This window comes from Mustela putorius, unplaced genomic scaffold, assembly GCF_011764305.1.
Source record: "Mustela putorius furo isolate JIRA1106 unplaced genomic scaffold, ASM1176430v1.1 tig00003845_pilon_pilon_pilon, whole genome shotgun sequence".
NCBI lineage: Eukaryota > Metazoa > Chordata > Mammalia > Carnivora > Mustelidae > Mustela > Mustela putorius.
The window spans coordinates 28,885,289-28,905,138 of NW_025421998.1; the positions used below are offsets into that span (position 1 = coordinate 28,885,289).

At 34.2% G+C, this 19,850-nt stretch overlaps 1 protein-coding gene across 4 annotated transcripts in view; it reads right to left on the minus strand.

Moving 5' to 3' along the window:
- Window positions 1-19,850, minus strand: part of SEMA3D (semaphorin 3D) — a 203,165-nt gene that overhangs the window by 119,082 nt on the left and 64,233 nt on the right. For all 4 annotated transcript variants that reach the window (XM_004739634.3, XM_013060789.2, XM_013060800.2 and 1 more), the window contains one exon: window positions 8,222-8,412. In XM_004739634.3, the coding sequence (XP_004739691.1) occupies window positions 8,222-8,372 (151 nt within the window). In that variant the 5' untranslated portion in view covers window positions 8,373-8,412. The remainder of the gene's footprint in view (window positions 1-8,221; window positions 8,413-19,850) is intronic.

Here is a 19,850-nt window from a genome sequence, read left to right on the forward strand (position 1 = left end):
CAAAGACACACCCGAAGTGTCTCAGGATGTAGCTCTCTTTTACCCTGCTCGGAGGATATTGCTGACCTTTGTAGACCTCAGCGATATTTACACATCTTCTTAATTCCAAGAATGCTTTTTTGTGTGATACTTCTATGAAAATATTACGTCTTATGTTGTACCTTACACTACTGTGTAACTTCCATCATTTTGTGAAACTCCACAATCAATGTTTAGAACAGTGCTCAAATACAGTATTAAATAGATTTTAATTATTATTAATTAATAGGCTTGGATGCAGGCAAACTGTAGTATAAATACCATTGAACTGAAAAGCAGGAGAGAGGGATCAGTTTTTGTTGTTGTTTTTTAATTATCTCTTATGTGACCTTGGGATTGTTATTTCATGTTCCTGGAGTTTTCTATCCAAATCAATAAACATATATACTACTTATAATCTATAACACTGTATCTAACTGAACACATTCCTCCTTAAACAGTTCTCTATCTGTTTGCCCTCTGTTTCCATCTAAATAATAGCTGATATCAACAATGACCCAGATAATAGTTCATTATGCAAAATAAGCCAGTTTCATTAACATTTGTTCTAAAAGTAGCCTGGGGCTCCTAGGTGGCTTAGTCAGTTAAGCATCAGATTCTTGATCTCAGCATTGTGAGTTCAAGCACCACACTGGGCTCTACGCTGGACAGGAAGCCTACTTAAAAAATAAAATAAAATAAAAAACATAAAAGTAGCCTGTTTTAGAGAAAAGAATGGTGTTTCATCAATGTTTTCTTCAGTAAGGTATGGATTATCTCACATCTCTTCTGAATCATGGATTATTTCTCTCCTAGATTATTTCAACTAAAATATAATTATGATGTTATTTAGTTCACAAAAAACCCCAAATCTCTTGATTTTATTTTCCTTCTGGCTACAACTGCCCATGTCTCCATTACAGAAAAAAATCCTTGAAAGAATTATCTATAATTGCCTACAGTCCCTGAGCCAATGCTCTTAAGTATCCATCCTAACTGCCTTGGCTTTCCCACTCAACGACACTGCCTTTATCAAGGTCAACAGTGAACTCTTATTGAATTTAATGTTAATTTTTACTTGTTATCTTTGAAGACACATTAGCTGAATATGACACTGCTGATAATCCCTTTTCCTTTACTTTCTTCATTGACTTCCGGTGTCCTATAACTACTGATTTTTCTCCTACATGGGCACTTCTTTTCAGTTCACTTTGATGCTCATCATTCTTTTCTCTACTTTCCTTGCTTGAGAGATTCCCAGAACTCAATCCTTCAAATTCTTCTATGTCTCTTAGTTATCTTTTAGAGTCTCATAGATTTAAAATTTTCTATAGGCTAACTGCCAAATTCATATCCCCAGTCATATGTCCCATGAACTCTAGCAATTATATACTCAAATGCCTTCCTCTCATCTTACTTAGACATCTAGTAATCTTGTCTTCTCAAACAAATATGTCCACTTGATTTCCCTCCAAAATCTACTTCCTTCATAGTCTTCTCTATTTCAATTAATGGTATCTCCATCCTTAAGTTAAAACAAAACAAAAAAGATGGAGTCAGATTTGACTCCTCTATCTTTTACTTTATATTTTATCCATCAAAAAATCCTGTTGGCTCTACCTACATATCATCCTCTTTTCCTACCTCATTGAAACCTCATTGATCTGGCCCAAAGACCATCATTTTTCACCTGCATCATTACAACATGTCCATTTCCCTGAATTCTCCCTTTTGGTGTATTTACAACACAGAAACCAGAATGATCCGATAACAATGAGTCAGATTGTGTCACCTTTGTGCCAAAATTCCCCAGTGTGATTTCCATAACACTCAGACTAAAAGCCAATATTTTAACAATGACAACAGTGGAAGGATCTAATCCTTTTTCCTCCTATTAACGCTCTGATTTTGTCAAACGTTTTCCCCCATCCAACTGTTTTTCAGCCATACTGTCTTCCTTAGGATCCTTAAACATGGCAGACACATTTTCACCTCATAATCTTTGCATTTGATGTTCCTTTTGTGAAAAAATATTGCTTTCCCAAGTATACCCATAATTTTAACAACAATTTCTTTAAGTACTCGTGAAAATATCACTCTCCCAGTGAGATCTTTTCCTTTCCACCATACTTGACTACCACATCCCCACCATTCTTTAGCTAACTTTCCTGATTCATTTCTCTCCATAGCATTTTTCATCTTCTATTTTTGCTATGCAATGTACTTATGTATGGTCTGACTTTCCATATCAGTGTATAAACCACATGATGACAGGGATTTTGGCCTCTTCTGTTTGCTGCCAGAACAAGGCCAGAAATGTAATGGGCACTCAGAAACTATTGTTATTAACTGTTGACAGTTAAATATCACATACACAGTAAGATTATCCTTGAACTCTTAAAACTACAGAAGCCCAACAGCCGCAATTTAGAGAAAATACATCTGGGAAAGCAAGTGACCCCATTCAAATATGGCACATCTCCTAAACTTAAACCATCAATGACTTGCTTTATAGAAAAATACATGTATTACATGAGAATTCCTACTATAAGATTGATAATGTTTGTTCACTAAATACTTAGGGAGAGGTATTCAGAGCAAGTCAGCTTCTTTTCCCATGAACTTGACAACAAAAATGCCCACTTTAGATTGCATCATGTGGTCTGAACCCCTGAGTGATTTTATGATTCATTTTAACCCACTCTGAGGGCTACCAACCAATCAATGACATTACTCTTATCAAGGCCAACAATGATCTTTTTAACTGTAAGGGCTTATTACCTACTAGAAGACCATAATAGTAAAAATACTGGAGAGTACCTTTAATAAATTTATAATCTTTGTGTGGTACTTAACTGAAGGAAACCAACTCTAGTAGAAAATGGTTTGGGACTAAGTGGAAGCTATTTTAATATATGTGGTAAACAAGAGGGATCTATATATCTTTCAAAGTTGTTTCCAGAAGGAAATCATTGGTCTGCAACCATTCATATGGAGCAGGATAATAACATTTCACAAAAAATAATAACTGACAGCATTTATTAAATGCTTACTATACCAAACACTGTTTGAGGTGCTTTACATGGGTGAACACACCTTAACAATATGCTGATTGGAATGAAATAAATTAATGCATTTAGATTTGCTGTAACACTTACTGTGTTATGAATAAGAAAAGGGCAGAACAGAAAATAAACATCCAGATATCTCACAACTAGTAGTAGGAACAGTTAAAACCTAAGCAGTTTGGCTTTCTTCACTGTTAAATCATGCTGACTCAAGATAATAGAATTAATGTTAGACTACTCAAATCAAATAAGTTACATGGGTCAAAAAACCATGAATCTCTTCCCGAGACACATGCTACATTCTTAGCTAAATAAAGTAATTTATAAAAAAAAGAAAAGTATACAGATTAATCCACTCATTTCTCAGAAGATTCCAACAAAACAAAGAACCATTCTATTAAATACATTGTTTTAGTTAAACAATAGAAGAAAAACTTCTAAAGGTGATTTTAAGTTTTTCTTGCCTATGAAAATACATATAAGTTTTGGAGGATCAAAAACTTATACTTTGATAGTTATTGAGAACATATTGCCCAAAAAGTTAATGGTGAAAACTTATATATATTTTTGTATCTTGATATCTGCATTCCTGAATAATGTTTCTCTCAAGAACACCAGGTAGCAAAAGCCTGGACCTTGAACTGCAGAGATAAAAACCACAACTTAATTTTGCCATGTAATACACACTTCTTGTTTGGGGACAAGGCCTTCAGGCTCTGAGTCTCAGAGCTTCTTATCTAAAAGATAGGTACAAAAACAATGGTTTTCACGGTATCCTAAAACAGATACAATAAAGTCCAAGAGGATCCTTGGAGCCTGTCACTCTCTTGTTTTATATTCTTCATTGCACTTCCCATTATTTGAGATGATATTCATTTATTTGATTACCTGTTCTTTGTCTCCTCATCTGAAAAAGAAATTCAAAGGGAACTGCGACTTTTCTTGGACCTATTAAACATAGTGATTGCACCATACATATTTGCAGAAGGAGTAAATATATGGTAAATACTAAGTGGGTGAGTTTCCCTCCTCATGTCTAATACTGGTGTTTTGTGGGTTTACTGTGATTCTTTGAGATAGCAAGAGTTTTAGGGTAAAAATTTTCAAATGGAATTGATAGCTGAATTCTCTTTATGCCAGGTTCAAAAAGGATGTGGTAAGAAAAAAGACTATATGAGATACATGCATATACATGTATCATATATATACACGTGTATAACATATATCATAAGACATTCACATATAAATTAGTACTAAAATCTAAAATTAGGAAAGGAAAAAGAAAGGCTAAAGAGACTATACAAAAAAGAAAAAAGTATAAAAAAACCCTACAATTCATCGTAAGAAATGAGACTTTGTATATTAATTTTCATTTTTCTTCTCCTATTTCAAAGTTTTTGTCCATTTCTCTTTTATCTGTGTTACTTATATCATTTACTCATTTCCCAGACAAATAACATCACAGATACTAATGATTTCTGGGTATAAATATCCTTAAGTCAAAAAAGTTCCTTCACAGTGATTGTGAAATACAGAATGTTTACACTATGACAGGACTGAAATCCATTATCTCTCAAAAGTTATTTTTACTGCATCTGAAGTATAAACTGTACATATACGTATCACTGTGAGATGCCCACCTTGTGGGACAAAATATATATAATAAACTTATAACATGAAATCCAGAAATATAGAACATCCTCATCTTCAAGGTTCCTTACTTGTTATTTAAGAAGCAGATTTAGTAAGCATAATGTGCAAGAATTCAAAATATGCAACTCAAGGGAAATCTCTTTACAAAACAATAGAACCAAAGGAGCTCCTGTGGATTCAGAAGTTCAAAGCTAAGTCTTTATCAAAGAGCATTCTTTGGATAAAATGGTTATTACATTTTCTCTTGGCCTTTAAGAAATCCCTCAAAATAATCTTTCAGCTGTTCCAAGTAGCTAGCTCTACTGATACTGGCTGCATCTCTGGTCAGCATCTAAGGAAGCATGAACCACGGAAAGCAAAGAAGACAAAGCTAAGTCTGTGACCATAAAAGTTATTTTTGAAAACAAAATTAATTTTTCACTTTAGCTGATTTTTCTAACCTCACATTCTGGCAGTGTTTTAATGCCCAAAGCACAAACTTCAGACTCTCCCAAAGCTATCTAAGCCATGGGTGGTACTGGCTGATCTCAATTCATTAGTCAGGTTCAGAAGAGAAGGAAAATGCCAAGAGAGACTTATGATCATTATCTCAGAAGCAGGAATGTGGTTTACAGGCAATTTCCGTCACCATAACCCCAAACTGGCAGGAATTTTGTATGTCATAACTATTTATTCTGGAATAGCCCACTTAAAAATAGTGGGATTTGACCTACTTGCCTCCAAAACTCTCAGATATGGTATAGAAAAGGTAGACAGGGAAGCTGTTCACATGCTTGGAAGTGGGTGGGAAATATGGAGATGGTAAGGCAGAACAGATGATTTCCAAAGAGAAGATGCCATATTCTTTAAAGTGGAAAGAGGAGTGCCCTGTATGGGTTGTGAGTGTTTCTCCTAGGAAAGATGAATAGTAGTTATTCATATGGGGAGCTAGTAGGGGCCTGTGTGTGTGTGTGTGTCGGGAGATGGGACTGTGTGTGTGTGTGGGGGGGGGGGTTGGGAGATATATGTAATTCCTATCCTACATTCAATCTTTGCTACTGCTTACCAGACTTCGACATGTAAATTACCTAAATGTAGAGAAAAACCTAAAAAATATAACACTAGGCGCTGAGAGGAGTAACAGTCGATACAGAGATAAGAAAAACAAGATTTTTAACACATAGGGTTGATTCCAAGTCCAAAATCATATCCATAAAAAAAAACAAAACAAACCCAAAAAACCTCTAACTAGATGAACTAACTAGTAGCAGCTGTATGGAATTAATTAATGATGTTTTTCTATCTGTAGAAATCGATTTATTTTCCAATGATCAATTACCACATTTGGGCTAATATTTTACAACAACTCATATGAAACTGTGATTATGATCTAAATGGTCGCAATGACAATCTATTTTTTCCCATACTTTATCAAAAGGCACAACATCTCACAAGTCTGTAGATCTCTTTTGGCCACCCAGTGATCTTAAATAGAGCATCTGTCCTTCTTCAATTCTTAACTCTGTTAATTTTGACAATTGGAAATCATACCATCAGTCAAATAGGAACATAGTGCTGCTGTCAATCAATTTTCCAGTTCACTCTGGTCTGTAAGTGCCTCAGTGAAGAACAGCTAGTGACCATGGCCTAAGAAACTGGATCAGGCACCTGGGCTCCATGCAGCATGAAGCTGACTTCAGGGGCTGGGTCATGACTATGTCTGAGACTCTGGCAAATTTTTCAGTTTCTCAGTACCTCCACATCCTCACATAAGGGACGGGGACGGTAATAATCCCCACCACACCGGGTGCTGGTGAAGATGAAATGACAACCCACCGTCCTTATACCAATGCTTTGCTCATAATGAATCACCAGTGACTGTTAACTATTATAGGTTCTTTGCAAGCCTGATTTCTTTTGCATTGTTCACAGATTATCAATGCAATGTTCTTTTTTGATTTTTATTTATTTGTTTGACAGAGAGAGATCACAAGTAGGCAGAGAGGCAGATAGCAAGAGAGGAAGGTAAGCAGGCTCCCCGCCGAGCAGAGAGCCCAACGCGGTGCTCAATCCCAGGACCCCGGGACCATGACCTGAGCCGAAGGCAGAGGCTTAACCCACTGAGCCATCCAGGGGCCCCATCAATGCAATGTTCTAATCTTATTCATCGTATCATGGGAACCAGAAAGCATCCCCTTTTTTCCCCTTCAATCTCTTTATTTTCAAACTTTCTGCATCTCTCTTTCTCCCTCTCTCTCTTTTTCCATTGTTTGGAGTTTAATATTTGTTTTCTGTTCCTTTTCTTAAGGTGAATTTTGAATACAGACAAATGAACAAATCTGACTTGTGCATATGATGGGTTGTGAAAAAAGCCACATAATTGAGTAATCACAATCCCTTATCAGGATAGAGAGCTCTTTCATAATCCCAGAAAGTTGTCCCTCATATCTCTTCCCTGTTAATCCTCCCTCACCCATACAAAGGCAAAGTTCTGGTTGTTTTTTCCTTTTTTTTTTTTACCTGTTTTAAAAATCCTAGAAAAATATAAAAACTCAAAAATAATACATTACCTTAACTCTTTAATTCATGAGATATAAATTCCAAATAAATATCAACATATGAAATGTATATTGGGTATAATGTTAATTCCATTTCCATTTCCATTCAACATCAAGTTAGGTTTTATTACTGATATTTCATCTGGTTTCAGAAAGTAAATTGTCTTAAAGATTAGTGAATATTAAAACCACAGGCATAATTTTTTCCTCCCAAGTTCAGAATAAAGGACTATAAGTCCCCTACATTCCTCTCATTACTGGAAGTATGAAAGAACCCAAGAAAAGAAATATCTTCAAGCATAAAATTTGACATGCCCTCCCTTTCTCTGTGAATATTTGTCTATGTATACACACAAACATATGCATATATAAGATGACTAAATATAACTCATATAAACTTTGCTTTTATATTAATTTAAATATTTAAAAAATTACCTTAGCATATTTCATTTCTTAAATAGTTTTTCATCTCTATATTTCAAGCCTTTCACAGGATCTTTTTAAAATAGTAAATACACATATGTTTGAGATCTTGAAGGTACCTTACTGTGATAAACTTTTTAAAGATATCTTACTGTGTTTAAATATAAATTGTCTCAAACTAGAGATAAACTAATTAGCATGAGCCATATGAAATTAATGTTTTTTATTTTTAGGGATTGACTTGTTTTAATACAAAACTGATTATAACCTACAGACCAAAATCTCCTAATTATGCTAATCAGTAGTTGATTATTGTAAATAATTAGCTGAAAAGTGTACACAAACACCTTTGGCATAATTTTCCTCATAAAAATAAAAAAATAATTGGGCTTTGTGTTTTATAATAATAATTTTATTAACTGATGTCAATATTATAAACATTTCACTGAAGTCAGTATGCATTTCTAAATAAAAGAAATACAGTAACCAAAAAGACAATCTGAAGAACATTTATACACTTACCTTTGTAAGTCAGCTTGAGTCGTGGAATATTTTGCTTAGAAGTTCCAATGACTGGAAGAAACAGCATGGTCATGCTTAGTATCATCAAGGCATGGAAAAGGTGAAAATCGTGGCTTCTGAACTTCGGTCTCTCATTTTTATTAGCAGTCATGATGAAAACAATGACCTCTTTCAAATGGTGTTAATTTAATCTAAAAAATAAGAAAGTGGCTATTAATACAGCAGTTTATAGATTTTCCTAGACTTATTAAGGTATAATTTTCTGAATGTGTATAGTTTTTAAAAAATAATTTTTGTTTAGATCTTGCAAATTGTTATAAGGGAAATAAATCAGAAATAAATAATAAAACTTAGGTCTGCCTTTATTCAGATGCAGAGATCAAGACATAACTAAATTTCAACTATTTAGGATGATTAACATTTCTTCCTCCATTAAAGTTTGTCTGTTTGTTCTAACATAAATGCAGAAGGATCCAACTCTTTCTAACTTGATGAGGTCTTTACTCAGATAGGAATACTAGTAGAAACCCATTCTTTCCCCAAATCATTCCCAAGGAAAAAAGATGTCTAAGCAAAAACAAATAAAAGCTGTTATTTTCAGGGAGTTCATTTCTTGTTTCTGATATAAAGATGTTTTAAAAGTCTACTTAAGGGGCACCTGGGTGACCCAGTCCATTAAGCATCTGTCTTCGGCACAGGTCACAATCCCAGCGTCCTTGGATTGAGTCCTGTGTCAGACTCCCTGTTCCATTGAAAGCTAGCTTCTCCCTCTCCCTGTGCTGCTCCCCGCTGATTGTGCTGTCTCTCAAATAAAGAAATAAAATCTTTAAAAAAAAAAAATAAAAATTCACTTAAAATTTGAAAAAATAGGAATGATTAGGTCGGGTCACCACCACAGATTTTAGGACTGGGATGATGCAATCTTACCCACACCGTATATACTACTCCACACAGGACAATACTGAATAGAAAAACAAACTAATATAAAAGGGTTGATAAAAGAGAGGAAATTGTTATTAACTAGGCTGCCACAAATAAGCTGCCTTGGTTGTCTTTTTCTGTTTTTGATCACGACCTGAGCCAAAGTCAGACTGCTTCTAACTGACTGAGCCACCCATGCACCCCAGTTGTCTTTGTTAAGACATGGAATAAACTAAAACACATATTTCAAACTAAGACTGATAACTATAATTACAAATAATAGTCATCGAATATTTATATGTACCAGATACTTTTTGTTTTAAAGTGCTTTCCATAAATGAAATGACTTAATGCTGTTAAATTAACTAAACAAAGGAGGCCATTAGACTCAGGTGGCTTTGATGAGGTTTGGCCTCCTTAAGCAAATGGAAATCTAAGTCAATAAATGCATCAAAATCATAAAATCAAAGCTTTAGGGATAACCAATCGCAAACAACCAATAGACCTTAGGCTACAGCTGATTCTTTCTTTGCTTCTGCACTTTCCGCACACAAGTCTGTCCCTGACTCCTGAAGGCAAAGCTTTGCTAACCACTTCCAGTTTGGCCCTACATGACTGGAATCAATTTTTGCATAAAAAAACTTAAAGTTTTAAAATGTCTCAGTCTATCTTTTAATAATGCTACTACAGCCATGAAGGATGGATATTTACCTCATTTTACAGATGAGGAAACTGAGGTACAGAATTAAATGGTTCTCCTAAGGTCACATGGCATATAAGAAGTAGATATAAATATGTGGTCAGGACTTGAGTTAGAGTTGGCCTCTTAAACCCCTAGGTCTTTGGGTGCTTTTCAGTATGGTAGAACATGTGATCTTCAACTTTTGCAGTCTTCAACTTCTCTTCTTTCTCCACAAAGTTACCACTGCCTTTTTGTTTTTTTTTTTTAAACATATAATGTATTATTTGCTTCAGGGGTACAGGTCTGTGAATCATCAGTCTTACACATTTCACAGCACTCACCATAGTACATACCATCCCCAGTGTCCATAACCCAGCCACTTATCTTTCCCTCCCACCCCTCAGCAACCCTCAGTTTGTTTCCTGAGATTAAGAGTCTCTTAGGGTTTATCTCTCTCTCCAGTCCCACCTTATTTCATTTTTTTCCCTCCCTACCTCCATGACCCCCTGCCCTGCCTCTCAAATTCTTCATATCAGAGAGATCATATGATAATTATCTTTCTCTGATTGACTTCTTTTGCTCAGCATAATATCCTCTAGTTACATCCATGTCATTGCAAATGGCAAGACTCTGGGGGTTTTTGATGGCTGCATAGTATTCCATTGTATATACCCCCACAGAAAGAATCTTGCTATTCTTACTTCCCAGAAAGATTTCAGATATAGTACCTGCTTTAACTTCTGTCCAAATAATGTCTGTGCTTTCTTGGTAATAGCTGTAGCTATAATAAAAACATCTTTAAAAAATTACCTTAAGTAATTTTCTTATTATTTATTATTAAAGTATTCTCTGTTTATATGGTTTAGTTTTAAGCAAAGGTGTAATATGAGTGAACTTTCTTATGAAAGATCAACTCTTTAGTAAATGCCTATGCATATCAGGGATCTAGTTACTTTGAATCTCAGAAGTCAGGATCAATCTGGGAAAATGAATTAAAATAAAATTTAGGGATGTACTGATTTATTTTTATACATGACAAGCATTTTAAGGACAGACAACAAATTTTATGTTTCATGAAATGTTAAATATGAATGCTAAATAAATTATATTTTATACATATTTTTAAATATATATTTATATTATAATAATTTAATTATCTTCAAAGATACCAACAGGAAGTACCTAACTATTCTGTCTTGTGTGTAATCTGTGCATATTTAATTCTTTGATTTAGAAAATTACTGCATATGTGAATCATCAAGGTAATTTAGACACTAATTTAACTGTGGCACCTGGGTGGCCACTCAGTTAAGCATCCTACTTGATTTTAGCTCTGGTTGTGATCTCAGGGTTCTGGGATCCAACCCCAAATTGGGCTCCATACTCAGCAGGGAGTCTGCTTGAAGATCCTCTTCCTCTGCCTTTCCCTTTGCCCCTCCCAACCCTCTCCCCAACAACCTCCACTCATACATATTCTCCCTCTCTAAAATAAATTATAAATATTTTTAAAAAGTAGTATTATACTAAATATGCCACATATGAGATATTATATTCACATTTACTTGACATTCCTTGAGCAGTATTAATTAAATATAATTTGAGAGAAAACAGAAATGTCCTTCTAACCACAAAGATCTATGCCATCAGTAGCAGTCCATGAAAATTTTAATTTTTAAAATTTCACTTATGTATAAAATAAAACACTAACAAAGTCCTTCTTTATATATTTAAAATAAGTTCTTAAAAAAAATAATTGCAAAATAAATAAATAAATAAATAAATAATTGCGTTATTTTAAAGGTAGTAGAAGAAAATGTCTGTTACTGCCACAAAACAGTCATTTTAGCTGCTCCACAGGAAAATTTATCAAGATTAGATTTAAATTATGTACATTTTAAGTTACTCAATCTCTTCAGAAATGAATCTTGCAATCTTTCAATTTGTCATTTATACCAGTAAAAAATAGATACATTCTATTTTTGACTTACAGATCCTCCTTAAAAACTTACTACTTTTATGCAAATAAGAACATACCTACAAGAATATATATGTAACAGTCATTAAGATCACAGCTGGTCCCCAACCATTTATTAAGATGAGAAAAAAAAAATAAGACTCTTCTCTGAAAGTAGTTGATTACATATAAATAAGTAAAGCACCATGAAATGATTTCTAAAATCAAGATAATTATGGGATGCTATGGAAGATAGATAGCTCAAAGGAGTATCATACAGATTTAAGCAAGACAAGGATAGTTGCACAGAGGCCAGTGAAAGGAGAATGGAAAGCAAAAAGAGATAGTTTCAGAGGACAGTGATAACTCATTAACGGTTCTTGAAAAGCCAGAGCATTATAGACTTGGTTAGACTGCTATGATGAGAAGGGATAGAATAGCATAATCCAGAAAGGTGGAAGAGAGAGGACACCAAAGATGAACTTGACCTAACTGCTAAATGTGTCTGATGCCTGTTTTGATACCTAATATATTATGACTCAAATAATGCCATTACTCCACACTGCCTCTGATATTAGATCATATGTGCAGATTCTACGCATATTCACCAGCGACTCTAATCCCATTTGGCTGTTCCTTTCATTTTTCCCTTTATCTACACGTTAGCCAGAATATGGGTACTAATTGCAGAAGATCCAGAGCTTTGGCATACACACATGTATTCCTTCACTTACCCTTCCTCCTACTTCCTATACCCTCCCCCAACCAAAAAAAAGGAAAGGTAAATGGAATATAGAATTTAAGTATATTAAACTTCTCATTAGGTTTAGTTTTTCTGAGATTCTGGACATGTGAAATACTACCTTTTTCTTCATGATGTGCAACAAGGCATGTAATGCGAATGTATGTTTAGGTACACAGGCAAAAGAGAGGGAACTTTCCATGTGTGCATTTTATTAGCAATAATGACCTCAGTACAGGACCTTTCTTGGGAATTAATGACCAGTTGGGGTTAATGGCCCTTGGCTCTGTATTGAGATATCTACTCCTCCAACTGATCATTAATCGCTAAGACGTGCCCTGTGCCTCCAACACTATAACTTAAGAAGATTGATGTTTTGGTTTTCAATGAACAGTAGTCATACTGTTCCTTGTAACCCAACTCATTAATACTGTTAAATAAGTTAAAAATCAAAGTGCCGTTTTCCTGGCTACATGACATTCCGGTAAGTGCATGCACGTGTTCTTACATATGCTAAGGGTGAAAGACAAAATAAAACAAAAATCCTGAAACTGCCGGAACTTGTTTTTTTTAAACTTTAAATATTTTTCTACTATAAAACAGTCATTCTCCATAATCTGCTGTTCCTGATTCATTGTTTTTCTTCCCAACAATCCTCTGAATTCAATAGTTAATCTTTTAATTGAGGTAATTTATGGGTTAAATGGAGAGCCAACAACCTCTCCACGAATCTATTGATGTTTTGCTATCTTCCTTCCAGTGGATGTGGATGTGTGTGTGTGTGTGTGTGTTATGTATGCACACGTGTGTGTCCTGCATCTGGGAGGAATTACAGAGAGAAGTAGGTGTGATTTAACCTAAAGTGGGTGGATTTAGTGAATTGCATAGGTTATACTGCATGCTACTGTCTGTAACAAGCTCGACCTGGAGCCAATTAACTGAATGTAATCTATTCCAGATGTTCACTGGAACAAACAGCACTCTTGGGGATCTTCAGATGTGGAGCCAATGGAGAGTGTTCTGATTATGAGAGATTTTTACACACTGTTCCACTAAATCAGAGATCCAAATGCATAATCTAACATTCAAGAAGGCCTTGTGCCATTTCCCAAAGGAATACAAAGAGTCCAGGGCTTACTGGATGGATAGTAAGTCATCAAAAATATTATGAGGAGCAAGGGATATAAAATTTTATATGTGAATTTCATTGAGTTGCCTTATTTACTTATATCCGTCTATTCCAAGTGTCATTAAGATAATGTATAATTATGGGGAAAAATATATTCTATGCATAGGACAAAAATTTAAATAGGTAAGTCTTGAGACTAAAAATCTGAACACATAGGTTCAGGATTTTTTTCTCAGGGGTGTGTGTGTGTGTGTGTGTGCGCGTGCGCGCGTGCGCATGTGTATTTTGGGGAAAGAGGCAAAGAATCCTTGATTTTTTAATTTATAAAGGGTTATTGGTTCCTCATACCTTCGTGGTACACATAAGGTCACTTGAAACTTTTTTACTCATTCAAGAGACATGAGGAAACATGACTACACACAAATTAGTAGTATTAAGTGTATAGGCTTACTTTGGCTTAATTGTAGCTCATACTTTTGAATCACTATTTGATTAGATGGTTTTTCTGTAGGATACACAAAACTGATAAAATATTAGTAATACGACTTCATGGTAAGGATGGGGACAAGAAACCAGACAGAAATTATAGAAGAGACTTGAGAGTCAAAGAGACAATATAGGCAAACAAAGAGAAGTTTTTTGTTTGCGGAGGGCTATCTTCTATTCCATGGATCAAGTACAATGATAACAAAGAAGAATGCAAGTGGTATGTATGAAGATCCACTAGGATAGGCGCTTGGAATGCTAAAACTTTCATGTACATGTATTTTATCTCATCCTTTCTAAATTTCTTTTTGCATGTTTTCTAATATATCTAATATCTTACTACTTAGCACAGTCAGGGGTATGAAATCACTGTGCAAGTGTATAGTACTCTCACCACTGACTAGAATTTATGGGGCAGAAAGTTTTCATTGAAAAATTTTAACTATTAATGGGCTTCATTGTTTTAAGAAGTCAGGAATTCCTCAACGATTAGTATATTCCCATGGAGTCTGAGAGACCATCTGATGTTTTTAGACATCATGAAGAACATTTAATTAAATGTTAATTACTTCCTTAATCCTTATGGATATTTCACCATATACCAAACTAAACATGAATAGCATCAGTAATCAGCTATAAAGTTGAGCTGAATTCTTTGTAAGTAAAGATACACTACAGTAGTTACATTTTTATTTGCTGGGGTTTAATCACAATGTCTACATTTCTAAAATACACTGAAAATATTTCGTATAAATACCTGCTCAACAAAGCCCTTTTGTTACATGTTACTTGGGTTTACATGTCTTATAAGCTTGTACTTACAGCCACATCAAATTATATAGGATCTCAGCCCTAATGAATCCAGTTCAACAGAAGATAATAGTAAAACTTCAGCGCATACAAGTGTAACCTGTTAAGATTACTACTGTGGATGGCACTTTTTTCCTGAACATAACAGTAATAACAAAACAATGCTTGTAAAGGGGTCCTAAAGAAATAAAGTGTCCCTAAGGCCCAAATTGCTCAAATAATACAAAAAAAAAAAAAGAAAAAGAAAAAAACCACTACTGTAAGTGACTTTATGCTAGTCATCTTCCTTATCCTAAATTTCCTATCATTTTGCTACTCAAGGAAATACAGTTATCATCTCATAGGGTCAGAAAAAACACCAAGAGCATAATCTTACTTGGTCTCTCCTTTAATCTGATTACTCCACAATTCAAAGACTTAAGATTTTCCTTTTCAAAATCTCACACTAGAGAATGGTTTGTTCGATGCAACTTCTCATGACCAAGATCATGAGAAGATCTTAAAAAGAACACCTTTTAGAATTCTGATATGCATTCTGAGAATTATAGAATATTTATAGGTATTCTATGGAAATAATTATAGAAATTATAGAATACTTGGCAAATTTCAATGTCTGCCCTTTATATTCAAAATATAAATGTATAAAATGGGGCACCTGGTTGGCTCAGTCAGTTAAGTGTCTGCTTTCAGCTCAGGTCTTGATCCCAGGGTCCTGGTATGTAGCCCTGCATCAGACTCCCTGCTCAGCATGGAGTTTGCTTCTCCCTCTCCCTCTGCCACTCCCCCGGTCCATGGTCTCTCTCTCTCACTCTCTCTCAAATAAATAAAAAAAATATTTAAAAATATTAATGTATAATATACTTTAATTGATTATTTTTTAAAATTTAACAACCTCTACCTCAAATATTCTGATACTTGACTCTCACGGTTTAAAAAAAGTTTTTCTTTTTAATAAATAGAATGTTAAATTAAGCAGGGCAGGTATTAATGCAATTAAGATGGCAAAATAGTTGTATTCTCTAGAAATAATAAAATAAGAATTAGCCATGTGTTTATAATCCAGAGGATCTTCTAATTTATTTTTGTGCTTTTATGTTTAAGGAATGTCATTATTATCAAAACTGAGTGATATTTTGGCGAAGATCCAAAAAGTTTAACTTCCTTTTCTGAAGTATACATCTAGATATTAATGTAGACATTGAGCTGTATGTCCAATAAAGACTTTCCCAGACTTTACAATATTTATCTAATACTCCTGCTAATGTGATCAGCAAATAGATTTAAATCTTAAACTCATTCTTTAATGATAAAATGTACAAAATATTCTATATACAAACTAATCTCGTATTCGGATGGTCTCTGTGTCATCTAAAATAACCACGCACTAGGAAACTTTTCTTTCAAAGTAATACAGGTGTTCTATTATATTAAAAGATATTATCATGGCGTTTGCTTCTGTAAGGCTTATACTACTGTTGAAGCAATGCAAAGACACACAAAGAAAAGAGGATGGCACCAGCATAAGAATGATGGACAAGTGTGTAGAGTTAAGAATTTTTTGTTTCCTGACATGCATGGTGGTCCTGAGCTTTACAATTTTCACATGTATGCTGCATTTTTCAAATAAAATATTTATTGAACTAATTAATTATGTTAAAAAAGGAAATGTACAGAAATTTTTTACTACTTAATGCATACTTTCTAATAAGACTGTGAAACAGGAAATTCACCATATCCTCAAAAACAGTATACCGGGAATTATTAGTTACCAACCTATAAAAATTATATAAATGTTATACAAATCATTTATGTATACAAAATAGTATTTAAGTAATTTCCCACAGTGAGTCCAAATTAAAACATGGGTTTGCATTATAGTTAACTTAGAATCTCAAGCTTGTAACTATTGGAAACTAATAAATATTTACAAATGAATTAAGTCATGTTTTAAGACATAGAATATAGAATAAATATAAGGATTGTTTGTGAAGCTCCTCAACTTTTAAATAAACAGACCAAGAAATCCAATCAAACCTACCAGTAATTCCAATATTTAACAGCAATTTTTTTAAGCAAAAAAGGCTTATGGCAAGAAAAATTTGACCTTGAACTTCATATTCACATAAATTCTCCAGGAATGCATGTACTTTCAAGATCAAAACACTTAAAGTAAGTTAAATGACTCCTTTATGGCCTTTTTTTTCTTTCTTTTTTTTTTTTTTTTAAGGAAAAAAGATGTACTAAACACATTAACACTACTTGTTTCATCACTATTTAATGAAACACCTAGGGAAATAAACTTTTCTAGCACCATGAGGCATTCATTCCATCTGCATAGGGAGGAGACTTTAAATAATTCACTTCATAAACAGCACTACCTGGGAATAAAAATAGGCAGTGTGAGAAAGGAAACGTAATGTCACAGACAGACTTCAGTAACCCAGTCTTCAAAGTAAATTTTAATTTCATGGTATTTGAAATTTTATGACTCAGCTGGGTTAAATGGGTGATGGGCATTAAGGAGGGCACTTGTGATGAGCACTGGGTGTTGTACGTAAGCGATAGATCACTAAATTCTGCTCCTGAAACTAATATTACTCTGTATGTTAACTAACTAGAATTTAAACAAAAACTTGAAACAAACAAAAGTAAATAAAATAATTTTAACGTGATCAATGTTATTTTACTTGTTTTTAGCACACTGAATTCAACACAACTGATGACTATGCAAACAACAAGGCAGCCTTTCAACAAATAAAACATTTTCCAGCACTTTTGGCAGTAATAGTTTTTTAAGGATTATTGCTTATATTTTCAGTGATGGTGACAGATGTTAATGGATTTAATCTTGATTTAAAATGTTTCATATGCAATTGTTATAATCCACATATTTTTATTTTCACTCAACAATTTTGAACTTGGCAGATGAGGAAACTGTGGCAAAGAGACAGTACTTCAGTGGCCAAGGCTTCTCAGCCAGGATCAGATGCAGGGTCAATTGACTACACACACAGAGCCCCTCCAGGAATGCAAGCGAGGTGGGGCAGGTAGTGGGGGGAGGAGAGCCTATCCTGGGGTCCACATTGTCTAGAGAATGTTTCTGAAGATGAAGAAGGGCTTTCAACCCAGTGACTGTGACTGCTGGGATGCTCCCAGTCTCTCTTTGGCAATGTCCAATAGAACATTTGCTATAGGGCAATGCTCTGGATCTTGTCCAATAAGGCGCTACAAGCACACATGGCAAGTGAACACTTGAAAGGCAGGACATCTAGAAACTGGATTTTAAATTCTATTAAGTTTTAATGAGCTTAGATCTTTTTTTTTTTCTTTTTCATCTCTTTCTGATGTGTAGGTCAGGGACTAGTCTATCTAATCTAGAGTAGTAAAATTAGTATTTACTGGGTAATAACAGTAACAGTTCTGGGATAGTAAATGTAAGTACAGAACAAGAAAGGGCGAAACATTTTATTTTCTCTCTTTCTTTTTTTCCTGGTAAGAAAATCTAGGCATTAACTGAAAGAATTTATAAGGCATAATTATCTGTTTTATAGTTCTGAATGGAAAACTAACAGAGATTAACCCTAAAAATTTCCCTTTTCTTTCCCCTTAAACTTATTTGAGTAAGATGAAGACAAAGAACTCTTTCATCTTTCTATTTCAGTAGCATTGGGAACTATTTTTTACAAGCTAAACACAACTAATTTTTGTTTATAAAGGAGCTATTTCTTTTTCATTTATTTGCATTTTTAAAAAAGATTTTATTTATTTATTTGACAGAATGAGAGAGAGAGAGAGAGCATGAGAGGAGAGAGGGTCAGGGGCAAAAGCAGACACACTGCTGCACAGGGATCCTGATGTTGGACTCGATCCTGGGACTCCAGGATCATGACCTGAGCTGAAGGCAGGCGCTTAACCAACTGAGCCACCCAGGCACCCATTTTATTTGCATTTCTAATTGTGCCTTTCTTAGATGTCTATTGCAAAATAAATTTGCACATGCTCACTGTAGGGGGGATGCTAGCCCAGAAAAGGGCTAGGCACCTAGAAGATATGGTTATCCATAATAAAAGTCTGTGAAATCTGTCATAGATTCTTTACCAGCTCCTATCGGAAATCAAGATGCCCCCAAACCCTGACAGAGTCAATATTCTCATATTTAGTTTAGTTCTACTACTAAAACATTAACAATAATTTAAAAAATAAAGTTATAACTTTTATAAATAAACTGACATTATAATTTCCATTTTTCTACACTTAGAGGGTTGCATTGTTAAATTTCTTTTATTTACATTTCTAAATGGCCCTAGTTATAACTGTAACTCTGGTGGGACACGTAAGAAGTAGAGAAGAGGTAATTAAGCACTCAGGCACAAAGCTCAGCTCTGCCATTTGCCTTCTGTTTCTCAATAAAGTTACTTAACCTCACTGTGTCTCACTTACCACACCTGAAATAGCAAATAATATGAGTATTTAACTCGTATGTTGTAAATATTAAAAAAACATGCTGTAAAGCACTCTATTATGCCCAATACATAGTAAGTGCTCAATGAGTATTAGATCTTTAGAAATCATTATATTCCATCTGTCTTCATTTTCCATTAAAATTCTTTTTAAGTACAAATGCAAATTATGAATATAAAGACATTTAATAATGACCTAAATATATGTCTACAAATTTTAAGGCCCGTAAAATAAAGATACTTAGGAAAATAATATATAACCTCCAAGAATATGAAGACAAATGAAGAAAGTATTTGAAGAGATCACCAAAAAGGACAAATGAACACGACAGCAAATGAACAAATTCCATTTTTATGGTGTAAGAGGAGGCTGCCAGTGATTGTTTGAATTTTGTTATAAAGGATAAGACATTGTACCTCAAGTGTTTCCAGTGCTCTTCATTTA